This window comes from Megascapheus bottae, chromosome 5, assembly GCF_031878675.1.
Source record: "Megascapheus bottae isolate mThoBot1 chromosome 5, mThoBot2.hap1, whole genome shotgun sequence".
Taxonomy (NCBI): domain Eukaryota; kingdom Metazoa; phylum Chordata; class Mammalia; order Rodentia; family Geomyidae; genus Megascapheus; species Megascapheus bottae.
The window spans coordinates 84,158,144-84,171,390 of NC_143513.1; the positions used below are offsets into that span (position 1 = coordinate 84,158,144).

At 60.0% G+C, this 13,247-nt stretch overlaps 1 protein-coding gene across 1 annotated transcript; it reads left to right on the plus strand.

The window, feature by feature from the left end:
• The first annotated feature begins 8,645 nt into the window (after positions 1–8,645).
• En2 (engrailed homeobox 2) lies at positions 8,646–12,628 on the plus strand. Its single transcript, XM_090333598.1, has 2 exons — positions 8,646–9,495; positions 11,816–12,628. The coding sequence occupies exons 1-2, from the start codon at positions 8,844–8,846 to the stop codon at positions 12,130–12,132; spliced, it is 969 nt and encodes a 322-aa protein (XP_090189724.1). The 5' UTR covers positions 8,646–8,843; the 3' UTR covers positions 12,133–12,628.
• The last annotated feature ends 619 nt before the right edge of the window (positions 12,629–13,247 follow it).

A 13,247-nucleotide genomic window follows, 5' to 3' on the forward strand; every position in this document is an offset into this window, starting at 1 on the left:
TGACAAAAAAAGAAAAAAAGAAAGAAAGAAAGAAGCTTTCTTAGTGATTGGTCCTGGAGTTTAAACCTGAGGCCACACACTTGCTAGGCATGTTCTGTGAGCTGATGAAGACCTCCAGGCATTTGTGGGTGCAAGTTCATTTTGAGATACAGTCTTACTTACTATCTGACTGGCCTGGACTTAATTTAGACCTTCCCACAAGCGTATGCTACCACACCCAGCTTCTTTCATTGAGATGGAATCTTCCAGAGTTTTCTGTCAAGGATGGCTTAGAATTTAAATTCTCTAAAAAATCTCAGCCACCCAGATAGCTGAGGGGGAGAAGCACATGCTAGCCTGCAGAGCTATGATCTGAGAGCGGTGCCTCAAATTGCAATTCTCCAGTTCCCAGCCTGCCAAGTAGCTACAGTTAGAGGAGGCATGAGCTACTGATATCCAGTATACACTCATTTAATAACTTATGAAATCAAATTTTAGGTCAATCATCCTTCCTTCATTCGTTCCTTCCTTCTTTCCTTTCTGTCTCTCTTTCTTTATTTCTTCCTATTCTTCTCTTTCATGGGCCAAACCATATGGGATCAAACCGTATAGATCAAACCATATCCCAATATTTAAAGAGTTTTCTGGTGAGATCAGTGGTGATATAGTAAACTGAATTTTTGGTATATGGGGGGAAATTGCACAAATTCAGTAAGCCAATATTTTCCAGATACCAACACATGATTTTACAGAAGAGCTGCTCAACATGAAAGAGAGGCCAGTGGATTCTGACATTGCAGAGCATGGCTGGTTCATGATATAGCTTCAAGTTCTATATTGCAATCAGCCTTCAAGACCCACCATTCATTCAAGTTTAGTGTTGTGTCAAAGAATGTCCACAGCTGGGTGCTGGTAGCTCATGCCTGTAATCCTAGCTACTCAGAACACTGAGATCTGAGGGCTACAGTTCAAAGGTAGCCGCAGCCAGGAAAGTCTGTGGGACTCCTATCTCCAATTAACCACCAGAAAATGAAAGTGGTACTGCAGTTCATTTACAAAGTAGTTAATATGTGGGGCCGGGAGTTTGGTCTAGTGGTTAAAGTGCTTGCCTAGCATGCACGAAGACCCGGGTTCAATTCCTCGGTACCACATACATAGAAAAAGCCAGAAGTGGTGCTGAGGCTCAAGTGGTAGAGCTCTAGCCTTGAGAAAGTCCAAGGACAGTGCTCAGGTCCTGAGCTCAAGCCTCAGGACTGTCAAAAAAAAAAAAAAAAAAAAGAGCTCCGGGACAGCACCCAGCCTCTGAGTTCAAGCCTCATGACTTGACAATAAATAAACAAAGTAGTTAATATGTTTCAAAATATTTCCACCTCAGCTGGAAATGCCAGTGACTCAGGTCTATAATCCTCTCAGGTAGGTGAGAGATGAAGATCTAGGTTCAAAGCTAGCCTAGGCAAGAAAGTCTGTAAGTCTCTTATCTCTAATTTACCAACAAAAGGCTGGAAGTGGAGCTATGGCTCAAGTGGTAGAGCAGTAGGCAGCCTTGAGCAGGAAAAATGGGGGGAGCAAAAGACCCTCCAGGATAAAAGATCCAGAACAGCCCGCGGCACCACGTCTCACACCTGTAATCCTGGCAGCTCAGGAGGCTGAGATCCGGGCATCACTGCTCAATGCCAGCCCAAGCAGAAAAGTCTCATGACACTGTTATCTTCAGCCAGAAGACCAGACCCCTCAGGACACAGTGTCTCCAAGGAGACATTTCCTCCAGAAGCTTGGTTCTGAGGTGCAGGAGAGTTACCCAGCCAGGTAGGCTGGCGCCAGCCCCTAGGAAGGGGTGGTGTCTCTGGGTGGATGGGTCCTTAATAGCTGAAGAGGGCGCTGGGGCCTCTGCTGGGGTGAGGTGGAGAGGCAGACAGAATCCCCTGGGGACCCCCCCCCCCCCCGAGTACCAGGAAATCTGGGAGGTAACCCCAAATAGTCATCTTAAAAGATGGGGGCTGGCGGTAGGAGAGCTTTGAAAGGCACGACAAAACTGATTAGGTCTGGGAGCAACCAGCCAGGAGGAGGGCCACCCCCGATGGGGCCTGAGCCAGAAGGCACTGCAAGAGCTCAGTCACCAGCCCCTGGGTGGGGACGCTGGGGGAGGGCAGTGCGGCCGCAATCCGCCCCTGGGCCAGCCCCCCTTCTGAGCCTCCCCACCTGGGTTGGGGGCTTTGCTCGGCCCCCGTTGCTGTTCGGCCTTGACTCCACAGCTCCGTGGAGGCGCCAAGTGGGTAGCTGAGCCTGCACCGCCACCCCTCACCGGCCCACGTCGGTAGGAGGATGGGAGCTCTGGGGTCCATTAGCAGCTCCCTGCCTGCTCAGCAACCCAGCGAGACTCTCGGGTGCTGGGTGCTGGGGTTGGGGTCCTGCTTGGGTAGATGTGGGGAGCCAGGAGCCGGAGCCGCCTCTCACCTCCAAGGACAAGTTCTCAGCTTCCAACTCCCTCGGATGGGTCACCCCTGCCTCTCCAGCAGGTCCTAGGAAGCACCCCTAAAATGTACACACCCCGGGATTCCTTGTTGGCTTAGAGGAGGGGAGTTGGGGGGGGGAAGCGAGTTCTCAACTCCAAAGGAAAATAGGGTGAGGAGAGGGGTCGACCACGAGTCAGAACGCTCCATCCAGGGGTCCCTCCATCCACCTGGTGGGGTGGAAAGTTCCTAGGGGGCAACAGAGACTTCTGAAAAGCTCAGCCACCCACCTTCCCACACTCCCACCCACAGCAACTGGCACAGCACTGGCACAGCAGACCTGCAAAAAGCCCAGTGTGGGAGAAAGGTGGCCATGTCCTCTGCTGGTCAGGGAGGCCCTCGGCTCACACTTCTCTGGGTCATTCCTGTGGGGGCAAAACCCTGAGGCTCTCCCCCGCTCCCCGCTACCGGGCAGACTGGAGAGAGAGCCCCCAGGACTCTCAGCTCACAGCCTGCCTCTGCCGGGCCCCTGGGCCCCCTCAGTGGACTGGACTCTCTGTCGTGAAGACTTCTTTCTTTTCACTTGCCACAACCCAGTTGTTTCTGACATGGGGGAGATTGTTGCCTGCTGGGGCCGGGGGAGAAGACCACAAGCCAGTCTCCAAACCTGGCCAAGAGGAGGTGCTGGAATTTTAACCCAAACTTCAGCCAAAATGTCCCCAGATGGGAGTTTCCTATCCAAGGAGACGTGGTCCCCCTCCATGTCCTGGCCTGGGTTCTCAGGCACCCCAACTCAAAGCTACAAATTCACGTGTAGCCCAATGTGAGCATTTTGTTGGGGGAGGGAGCTGAGCTTTGTGCTGAGAACATGCCACCTCCCCCCCAGCAAACTTTCCTGCCAATGCCAAGGTGGCCAGTGCCCCCCTGCAGGTGTGGCCCCCAACATCTGTGACCCAGAGGCAGCCCAGGCCTTGGTGAGTGCAGTTAATTAGAACAGCTCTTATCTCTCGCTGCTGGAGGACGGGGCCCTTGTAAACCCCCAGGAATTTAAGGGCATTAGCTACATATGTGGGAAAGCCTTGCCCGCATCCCGTTTCTTTCTCTTGGCTTGTGTTAATTCTTCAAATGGTGTCGAGTTGCTCAACTTTGCCTTCCTTGGAGAGCCTGCTACGTCTTAGGGGATTAACGAATGTGACACTCACACAAACCCTGGAACTCCCGAACTGAAAACCCCACACAAAGGCTTCCTGGAGAGACCGGGAATATTTTTAAGGGGAGGTTTTGGAGGAGAAAGCATTTCAGAATGTCGGTGAGAAGGAACATCTGTCTGGGGAGTTTGAGCCAGCGCCCGTGATGTCGGCCCAGAGCCCATCCAAGCGCGAGTCCAGGAAGGTCATTATTGAGCCTTTGTGTGTGCATGCAAAAGGTCGCCACGCTTCCCCCAAGTTTGCTTCTGTTGTTAATACAGGAAGTGGATGATTCCGGGACTTCCCACCACCAACTACACATCTAAGGACCTAGGTCAATAAAAGACACCGACCCACTGAGGAATAACCAGCCTGACAGAACCAGAGAGGAAATTATCCGTAATTTAACCAAGTCCAGTGAATCCTGAATTCAATTTACAATAGTTGTCCCTTTATAGAAATCCCCGTGACTTTACTTGATGAAAGAAATCAATTCAATTATAACTCAAACATGAATTTAAAAACCCATCTATCAACTACTATAAGTATACATTGACGGTAAATATGCATACTATGGATAGATGACTCTAGCCATACATAGACTTTCCCTGGGTGAGAGCTATTTATTTAGGGCTGTTAATCTTATAGGTAGAAAGATTGCATATTGTCTTTCTCCCATTAATCTTCCAAGGGATTTTACCCGACATTATGTAGCTAGTTTGGCTGGGTGGATACAAATGGCTTGTGCTAACCCTAAAGCTGCCTAAAATTCTGGATTGATTTACTCAGATCATACTTCCGAAAACACAGAAAGCAGATATGTGAAATTCTCTGCTCTTGTGCCCTTAGGGATAGAAAGAAGAGAAAACATTGGTCTGTGATAGTGGATTCTGGAAGTTTCTTTGAAACATTGGTTTTTTCCTTTCTAGAGGTGGGGGGAGACAGTGGGTAGATACAAGGAATCTTGCCCCTAGCAATAGTAAATTTGATGCCCCCCCTTTCTCTTTGGGGATTGTAGTGCTTAGCCATCTAGAGCCGTAGAGGCAATGCCTTAAATCTCTTTGCACACTCACTTTACTTACACAAATCTAGTTTATTTGGGACACACCATTTTCTTTTGGTAGCTGCAGTTCAAACCCAACAATGGTTCCAGCATGCAGTTGTGCTTAGCGATGCCATGATGCCCACCTCCAAGAAAGTGGACCTGGCATGCCCAAGGGTCCAGGATAAAGAATAGCAGTCAAATAGGGTGAGAAGGCCAGAAGGTGGGCAGCCAGGGAAGGGGCATCAGGGCAGGCAATCCTGGGAGTCCAGGCCCTCGAGGTACCTGGAGGGCCCTGGGCAGTGGTCCCTCCTCCTCCCCCTGGACTTGGCTGAGGGGAGTTCTTCCTTTGCACCAGTGAAATTTCAGGAGAAATCACCTTCCTCTCCTGCTTGAATATTGCCCCTGGCCCTGTTTTCTCTGGGCCAGAACTGGGGTCAAGCATCATTGGGCCACTCTCCCCGTGGTCTGGACAGGAGTGGGGGGGGAGGTGGGGAGGGTCCTCACTCCATTGTGAGCACCGACGCTTCCCCAGCAATCCGGGTGGAGCTGACACCCTCCTTGGCCCAGTCCGCGGGTGTCGCCTTCGAGGGCCTCCCCGGGGCTGGCGTGCCCTTCCTCTCTGAGGGCTGTGGGTTAACCCTTTCCTACCTGGGGCTGCCCGCCCACCCCCCCGGAGTTCCTGACCCCAGCCCACATCGGCTGTGCCCGGCCTGCCCTGGGTTCACCTCGCGGGCGAGCGAGGCCACGCGGCCGCGGTGCCGGCCCCCCCCCACGCAGATTTTCCATTCCGCCTTTGTCTGGAGGCCCGGTCGAGGCCGCAGCCTCCGTGGTCGTAGCCCGGCCGGCGATCGGGTCTCGGCTCCGGCCCAGCGTCCCTCCCTCCCGAGCGGCGAGGACCCCGGAGGCCCTGGGGAGCCACCCTCGCCTGGCTTCGTGGCCAGGGAAGGCCTCGGAGGGAGGAAGGCGTCCCGGTGGGCGCCCGCGTGCGCCTTTGTGCCCTCCGGGCCCCTCCGGGCGCAGATGGCCCGGGAGGTGGAGGCCAGTTCTGTGTAAGCGGGAGCTGCGCTGCGCTCCAGCTCCCTGACGAGGGCGGCGGGGGAGACGGGGTTCTGAGGCCCGGTCCTCTCCCCGCGTCGGCGGGGCGCGGCGGGCCGGGGCCGGGGCCGGGGCTGGCCGAGGCCGCCCAGCACCGAGGGGGACGTTCCGCCTGCTCCGCGTCCCCGCGCCGGGCCTGGCCCAGGTCTGCCGGGGGTCGGACCTCCAGAACGCGTTCGAAGCTGCTTGAACAGCTTGCCGAGGTCCAGCCCGTGCCACGGCCACGCTAGGGCAGGGGAGCCGCCGCTGCCGGCCTCGCCGCCCTCCCTCGGGCCCAGCGGCCGCGCTCGCGGACTGTGTCCTCCCCGAGCCCGGCTCCCGGGCTTCGGCCCACGAGGGCGGCGAGGAGGCGCGGAGGGGCCGCCGCTGCTGTGTCCGGGGCAGGGACCGCACGTGTGAAGTCCGGCTGTGCGCTCACCTCAGGCAAAGCTCCCAGGGCCTCCAGGAACTCCGGGGACAGCCGGGCGGGAAGCCCCGGCTCAGCCTCGGAGCCTCCCTCCACCCTCCAGGAGAGGGAAAGGAGCGGGTGCCCCGGGTCACAGTCTCTGGCTGCAGAGATTCCTAGAGTCTGGCGGAGCGGGGCCTAGACTGAGAGGCTTCCCGTCCCTTTTGCTTTTGAGGCCAAAGGGAGGCCATCGACGGCTGGTGGAGAGCTTCCAGAGGGCCTTTCCAGCGATGAAGCCGGGGGCCAGCAGGGGCCTCCGCCCCAGAGCTCCTGCGCCCTCTACACCTGCGCTGGGCCGTCTGCAGGGCTCAATGACCCCTCGGGGACTTCTCCCCGCCCAGCTGCGCCCTGGTGGGGAGCAAACGCGGGAGGCTGGGCGGGAAGGCCACGGCTGTTCCGGCCCCCACCGCCCCCAGCCCTCCAGGACCTGGCAGCTTGTGGACTGGAGGAACGCTCAGGGAGGGCAAGGCACAACATGCAGGTCTCACCAGGGCCTGGCAGGCCTCACCAATGTGAGAGACCTTGATTCCAGCTGGCCCCGGCCCTGGTGTTCTTGGTCACTGGGGTCGACCTCCCTGCTCATTCGCAACCCAGGACTGGGCCGAGCTGGGCTTTCCAGCAGGGTCCCCACCCATGGTCCAGCATCACCAGGCCTGGTGGCTGCCTTCCCCCGGATTCTTACACTGTGCCAGCACTCTGGAACCCTCAGAAATGCCCACTTGGATTTTTCTCCAAGTTTGTGAAAAGTTACCGAAAAATGCATTTTTAGATGGTGGACAGACGATCCTGGCTGTAGTGGGGAGACCAGAGCAGACAGGGAGGAGCCGGGGAGCAGGAGGAGGGGAAGGGAAAGGAGGGCCTTGCTGGCCAACCCGGAGGCCTGTTTTCAGGGAGGTAAAGAAAAGAAAGGAGAGGGAACCCTAAAGGCCCCCATTTTAACAACCAATTCTTTTCCTCTTTCAAACGATTCCTGATTTCCTGGGAAACTTAAATGGGTTTTCAAACAAAGCAAATGGGGTGACCAGCCTGGTAGCTCCTCACCTGGGGTGGGGGGAAGGCTGGCTGTGTGGCTGTACCAGAACAGGGGGGTCTGTGGCTGGTGTTACAGAGCACCTGCTTCTGGATGGTTCTGAAGATGGGTCTGAATAGTCACTGCTCCCTGCTTTTCCAAAGTAGATTTAAAAAAAGCCAAACCAAAACAAAACACAAAAACCACTCCATGCACCTTTACTTCTCCTTCTGCAAAAGTGCCCCGTTTGTGTTCCCCGGCTGCTCCTGGTCTTCGGGGTCGTTTTCCGCCGGCCGGGAAGGCAGGCGGAAGGCTGGAGCGCCGCGCGCGCCTCCCCGCTCGCGCTGGCAGCCTGCGGGCGGAGTCCCGCGCCCGCCGCTCGGCGTTGATCCCGGGAGGCCGCCGGTTTCCAAAGTCAAACCTAAGTGACAGTTGTCCTCGGGCCGCGGGGACGGAGGACCCCAGAAGTCCCTTTGTATCGCGGCGCCTCGTTTAACACGATGTATGCATTTTTGTGCAAGGAATTGTGGGATTCGCCCTGCGATGATAAACAGCGTGGACTTGTTAAGAAGCGGCGATCTGCCGGCGCCCGTGCGCCGAGACGCGCGGGGCGGATCCGGCCAGGCGAGCGGCGGCGAGCGGGCGCCGGGGACGCGGGCCGCGCCGGCCGGGGCTCCCGCGCGCCGAGTCCGGAGAGCCCGGCTCCTTTAAGGGAGGGCGGGGCGGCGGGGGGCGGAGGGGGCGGCGGGCCGCTCCCGCCGCCGAGCCGCCGCCGGCTGGTCACGTGGGCGCGCGGCGCGGCGGCCATTGGCCCGAGGCACGTGTCCAGGAGACCGGCCCGCGACGTCACTCGAGGGGGCTCGGTTAAAAATAAGAACAAAAATCCAGAGTCAAAGTGTCTCGGGTCGCGCCGAGTGGCCTGGAAATTTCCCGAGCCCGCGCGCAGGCCGAGCGGCGAGGGCGCGCGGACGGCGAGGGAGCGCGGGAGGCCCGGCCCACTCCGGCCCGCGCCTCCCGGCCCCCACCCATGCGCCTCGGGCCGCGGGGCTCCGCGGGGCTCGGTGGGGGCGCCCCGGCCCGCCGCGGGTCGGCGGCCGTGCCGAGGGGGCCCCGAGGCGGGCGGAGCGCAGCCCGGGCCCGCGGGCCTCCATGTGCGTGCGGGCGGCGGCGGGCGCGCTGAGCGCTCGCGCCCCGCACCCTCGAGGGCCGGCCGGGACGCGCGGGCGGGGGCGCCGGGCTGCGGCGGCGGCCCGCGGGGGCCCCGGCGGGCGTGAGCGCGGGCGAGCGCCGCCCGCATGAGCGCAGCTCCCGGCCGGGACGGCGGCGGCGGCTGCGGCGGCGGGGCCGGCGGGACGCGGCTCGGAGCGCGGAGGCCGGGGGGCGCCCCGGGACCATTGTGACCGTGCGGAGCCGCGGCCCAACCTCTGGACTCCACCGCGTCCCGGCGAGCGGGCGACTGCGGCCGTTTCCCAGCCGGGCTCGTGGATCCGAACGCGGCTGCGTCCCGACCGCGGCCGGCGACTCGCGGGACCCGCAGCCCTGGCCGCGGCCGCCGCGCACCCTCGGAAGACTCGGCGGGGCGGGCGCGCGGGGGCCCCGCGTGCGCCGCGGACGGCCCGGCCGGCGGTGAAGCATGGAGGAGAGTGAGCCCGCGCCCGGCGAGGCGGCGCTGGCGGGGCAGCGGCAGCCGGAATCCAGCCCCGGCGGCGGCTCGAGCGGCGGCGACCCGGACCCCGGCCGCCGCCGAGCTCTGATGCTGCCCGCGGCCCTGCAGGCGCCGGGCAACCACCCGCACCCGCACCGCGTCACCAACTTCTTCATCGACAACATCCTGCGGCCCGAGTTCGGCCGGCGAAAGGACCCGGGGACGAGCGGCGCGGGCGCGGGCGGCGGAAGAGGCGGCGGCGAGGGCGGCCCCGGCGGCGCGGAGGCCGGCGGCGGCGCGGGCGGCGCGGAGCTCCTCCCCGGCTCGAGCGCCCGGGAGTCCCGGCAGCACCCGCCGTGCGCGCCCGGGGCGGGAGCGGCCCTGCCCGCCGCCGGCAGCGACTCTCCGGGGCGCGGGGAAGGCGCCTCCCAGACGCTCGCGCTGCACGGCGGCGCCAAGCGCGGCGGCGACCCCGGCGCGCCCCCAGACGGGGCTCTGAAGGCCCGGAGCTTGGGCGGCGGCGACTTGTCGGTGAGCTCGGACTCGGACAGCTCGCAGGCCGGCGCCACCCTGGGCGCGCAGCCGATGCTCTGGCCGGCCTGGGTCTACTGCACGCGCTACTCCGACCGGCCTTCGTCAGGTGAGTCCCAGCCGGCCGCGGGGCCGGGGCCTGGCCCGGGAGGAAGCAGTCGATCGTCCCCCGGCGCCGCCCCACACAAAGACCGCACCTGCCCCGAGAGCCCGGCGCTGGCGGCCGGGCGGGCGCCGGGGGAGCGCGCGGGCTCCGGGGCGCAGACCTCAGGACGTCCGCCGGGGAGGCGGCCTCCTCCCCACCCCCCGCCCGGTCTGTCTGTCTTGCGGATCTGGCTCTCTGTCTGTCCGCCCCCCTCCCTTCTGGGGGCGTCTCCTCGCCGCTCCCAGACCCCCGCGCACTTGACTGGGGGAGCAGGCCGGGAAGGGTGGGCGATTGAGCGCTCACCGCGCGTCTTCCCCGGTCCACCGCGAGGCCCGCGTGCGTGGGGCCACCCCACTCGGAGGGAGGCAGGGCCAGCCAGGCCCCCGCGCGGCCCCGGGGCTGGGGATGCCGGGCGGGGGTGGAGAGGCCGGCGCCCCGCGCCCCGCGCCGGGGACCCAGCGCTGGGCGGGCAGGTTCGGGAGGCGCTGGAGCGCGCGAGCTCCGGGCGTGTTTCCAGGGCGATCTCGAGACCCCAGTCGCGTTGGCGTCCGAGCGTCGGCCGGGACGCCATTTAGGAAGGCTGGCGTGTCCGAGACCGGCAGCCCACCCTTCTCTCCCCAGCCCTCCACCGGGTCGAGGGTGGACCGCTCAGCCCCTTCCAGCCGCGCGTTCCCTGGGCTGCCTTCCTTCGGAAACGCGTATTTCTGAAGAACCCCAAATTTCCTCCGCTAGACTTGGAATTTGCTCCATTGTTCTGGCCTCCCTCCTTTGTTAATATTTAATTAACATATAGGCTCACAAAGCACTTCGGCGGCTGCAGGGGCCGCTTTGTGCGGTGCGGGCAAGAAAGCCCCAGCCGGGCCAAACTCTGGCGGCCCTGTGGCCTTGAGCAAGCCTCTTCCCGGAGTAGCAGGCTTTTCTAGGAAGAGATGGAGAGGGTCCTGGAGCAGGTGTGAGCCTGTTTGCTTTTTGAAAGAAAAAAATCTACCAAAATGGAAACTAAAGTGTTTGATTTTAAGGAGATTTTCTTTCTGTGAAGCTGCATGTTTTTGAGGTTTGTTCCTGTGTGCTGGAACCAGAGCCCCAGGCCTGCAGTTGGTGCCTCTGGAGGGAGGAGGTCAGGTCAGAGGAGGCCCAAGGCTGCTGGGGTCCTGCACCAGGCCGGTGGCTTGTTCTGGTCCTTTCCAGGAGCCCTCCACGCTTTGGACATCTGTCCCAAGCCACTCTCTGTCACGTCCAGGAGTCCCAAGCCTGGCCGTGGCCCTGGGAGTGAGTCTGTGATTGTGAGTGTGTGTGGGGGGGGGCGCCTCATGTGCCCTGCGGGTAGTGACCCCCTGGAGAGTTTGAAGGGGACCTGTCTTGGTGCCCCCTCGGCATCTTGGGCCCCCTTTCCTGGCTAGCTGCAGGTGGCAGTGCCAGCTCTGTTGGCAGTGGGGAATTATCTGTGCCCATCCTGGACCTCTGAGGCCCAGACCCTTCACCAGAGCCCTGGTGCTCTGTCCATGGGCAAGCTGGGCTGGGGAGGTGCAGCTCCACCAGGCAGCTCCCTGGTCCAGAAGGAGGGAGGTCCAGCCCTCCTCAGCCCTTTCTGCTGGAACCTCCAGCCCAGTGTCTCCCACTGGATGGAAGCACATCACAGTGGTGGTGATTTTTGGCCTGGGGCTGGGTTTCTGCATCTGCACTAATGGAGAGAGGGGACTGCGCTCTGTACACACTCCTCTGCACTGCCACGTGATTTGAACTTCACACCCAATGCCACTCGGGCCCCAACACCCCCCCATCCCCACAGCTCCAGAGGGAGTAGAGGGTGCGGTCAGAAGTGTGATCCTTTCATGGGAAGGCAATCTGGAGGGGTTGTGTACCAGCCCAAGGTCACCCTGGCTGTCTGCAACCCTCAGTGATAGCAGGCCGTCCTCAGCACCTGCGCTGGGGTGGGGCCACCAGAGGAAGTTGAGAGGGGCTGCCTTGCCCTCCTCATCTGGGCCCTTTGCCCCCCAGCACCCACGGGCAGTGCTTCTGGACCCTCCCCCACCCTGCCCCTTCTGACTCTCTTCCTTCTTCTTTCTCTTGTTCTCAGCCTGGGCCTCTAAAAAGGTGTGGTTTGGGCAGGGGCAGAAAGTTTTTGGTTTGGGCTTTGATCTGGAGGCCCTGGTTTGTGATGTGCCTTTCCAGTGGTCCTGACCTCTTCCTCCAAGTCCAGCTTTTCCGGCTGTCCAGCCTGCTGTGGAGTGACTTGCCCTCTGGGGATTGCTGGGGTGCTCATTTCTGCCTTTGCTTCCCCCAGGCCCCAGGTCTCGCAAACCAAAGAAGAAGAACCCCAACAAAGAGGACAAGCGGCCTCGCACGGCCTTCACCGCCGAGCAGCTGCAGAGGCTCAAGGCAGAGTTCCAGACCAACCGCTACCTGACAGAGCAGAGGCGCCAGAGCCTGGCGCAGGAGCTGAGCCTCAATGAGTCCCAGATCAAGATCTGGTTCCAGAACAAGCGGGCCAAGATCAAGAAGGCCACAGGCAACAAGAACACCCTGGCGGTACACCTCATGGCTCAGGGCCTGTACAACCACTCCACCACCGCCAAGGAGGGCAAGTCGGACAGCGAGTAGTAGGGCGCCGCGGAGGGCAAGTCCCACAGCGAGTAGGGAGGGGGGCGGGCGCCGAGGCATGGTCTCAGTCCGCGCAAACAATGCAATAATTTAAGACAATAACTAAAGGGCCAGTGTATAAAGATGATACCAGCATTATTCGTAAAAATATCATGTGTTATCTATGGTTCTGCAATATTCTGTGTATATATAATTTACAGGTGGTGTAAAATCCAAAATGTCTGACTATAAAATATTTCTAAAGTTTTTTTGTGTTTACAGATTATGCTAATTTTATGGGTGTTTTTGTTTGTTTTTGCAAAGGGAGCTTCTTAGGGTTCCGCCTTTTTTTAACCCCCAGAGCTCCATTATGGGACATCGGACACTTTTTTTTTTAATTATTATTATTCCAAAAGAACTTTTTTTTAAAAAAAACCCAACTTGCTGAAGTCCAAAGATTTTTATTGCTGCATTTCACACTACTGTGAACCCAATAAATAGCTCCTATTTGGTCTGAGTTCTGCCACTTTGTTTGTGTTGACTTGATGAGGACAGCAGGAGGCTGGACAGAGCCTAGGCTGCCACCCTGGGTCTGCTTGGGCCTTCCTAAGAGACCTGGCTGCGAAAGGATTCCCAGGGTCCCCATGTGAGTCTGGGGAATGGCCTTGAGGGTGACCTCCGAGGGACACCTGGCCCAGGCCTGCAGCTGCTCCAGATCCCTCCTAGCTGACCTACAACTGTCTCTGTCCACTGCCTCCTCAAGGCACTGCCCTGCTCTGTGAATATTCCCACATTCCGTCTGCATCTGTGTTTCCGTCCCCATCATGGTGATTCCTCAGCCCCACTCTGTCACCTCAGGCCTGGCCTGGGCAGTGGAGCCTGAGTTTCAGGATTGGCTTGTGGCCTCCATCCCCACCACTGGGGCAGCCCTCTGTCCCTAGGCTCTGCCATGCTTCTTCCTGCTGCTTCAGCCACCCAGAAGCCTCACCACCGGCATTGCCAGTGGGCTAAAGCAGGGATTGGCGTTGTCTTCCTTTTCCTACCCTTCCCCTCTTTTTTCTTTTTTTCTATTTTGGAATGGCCATTTTTGCTGTGGAGAATACTCTTCCAAGATAAATACGTGTATGTGTGTCTGC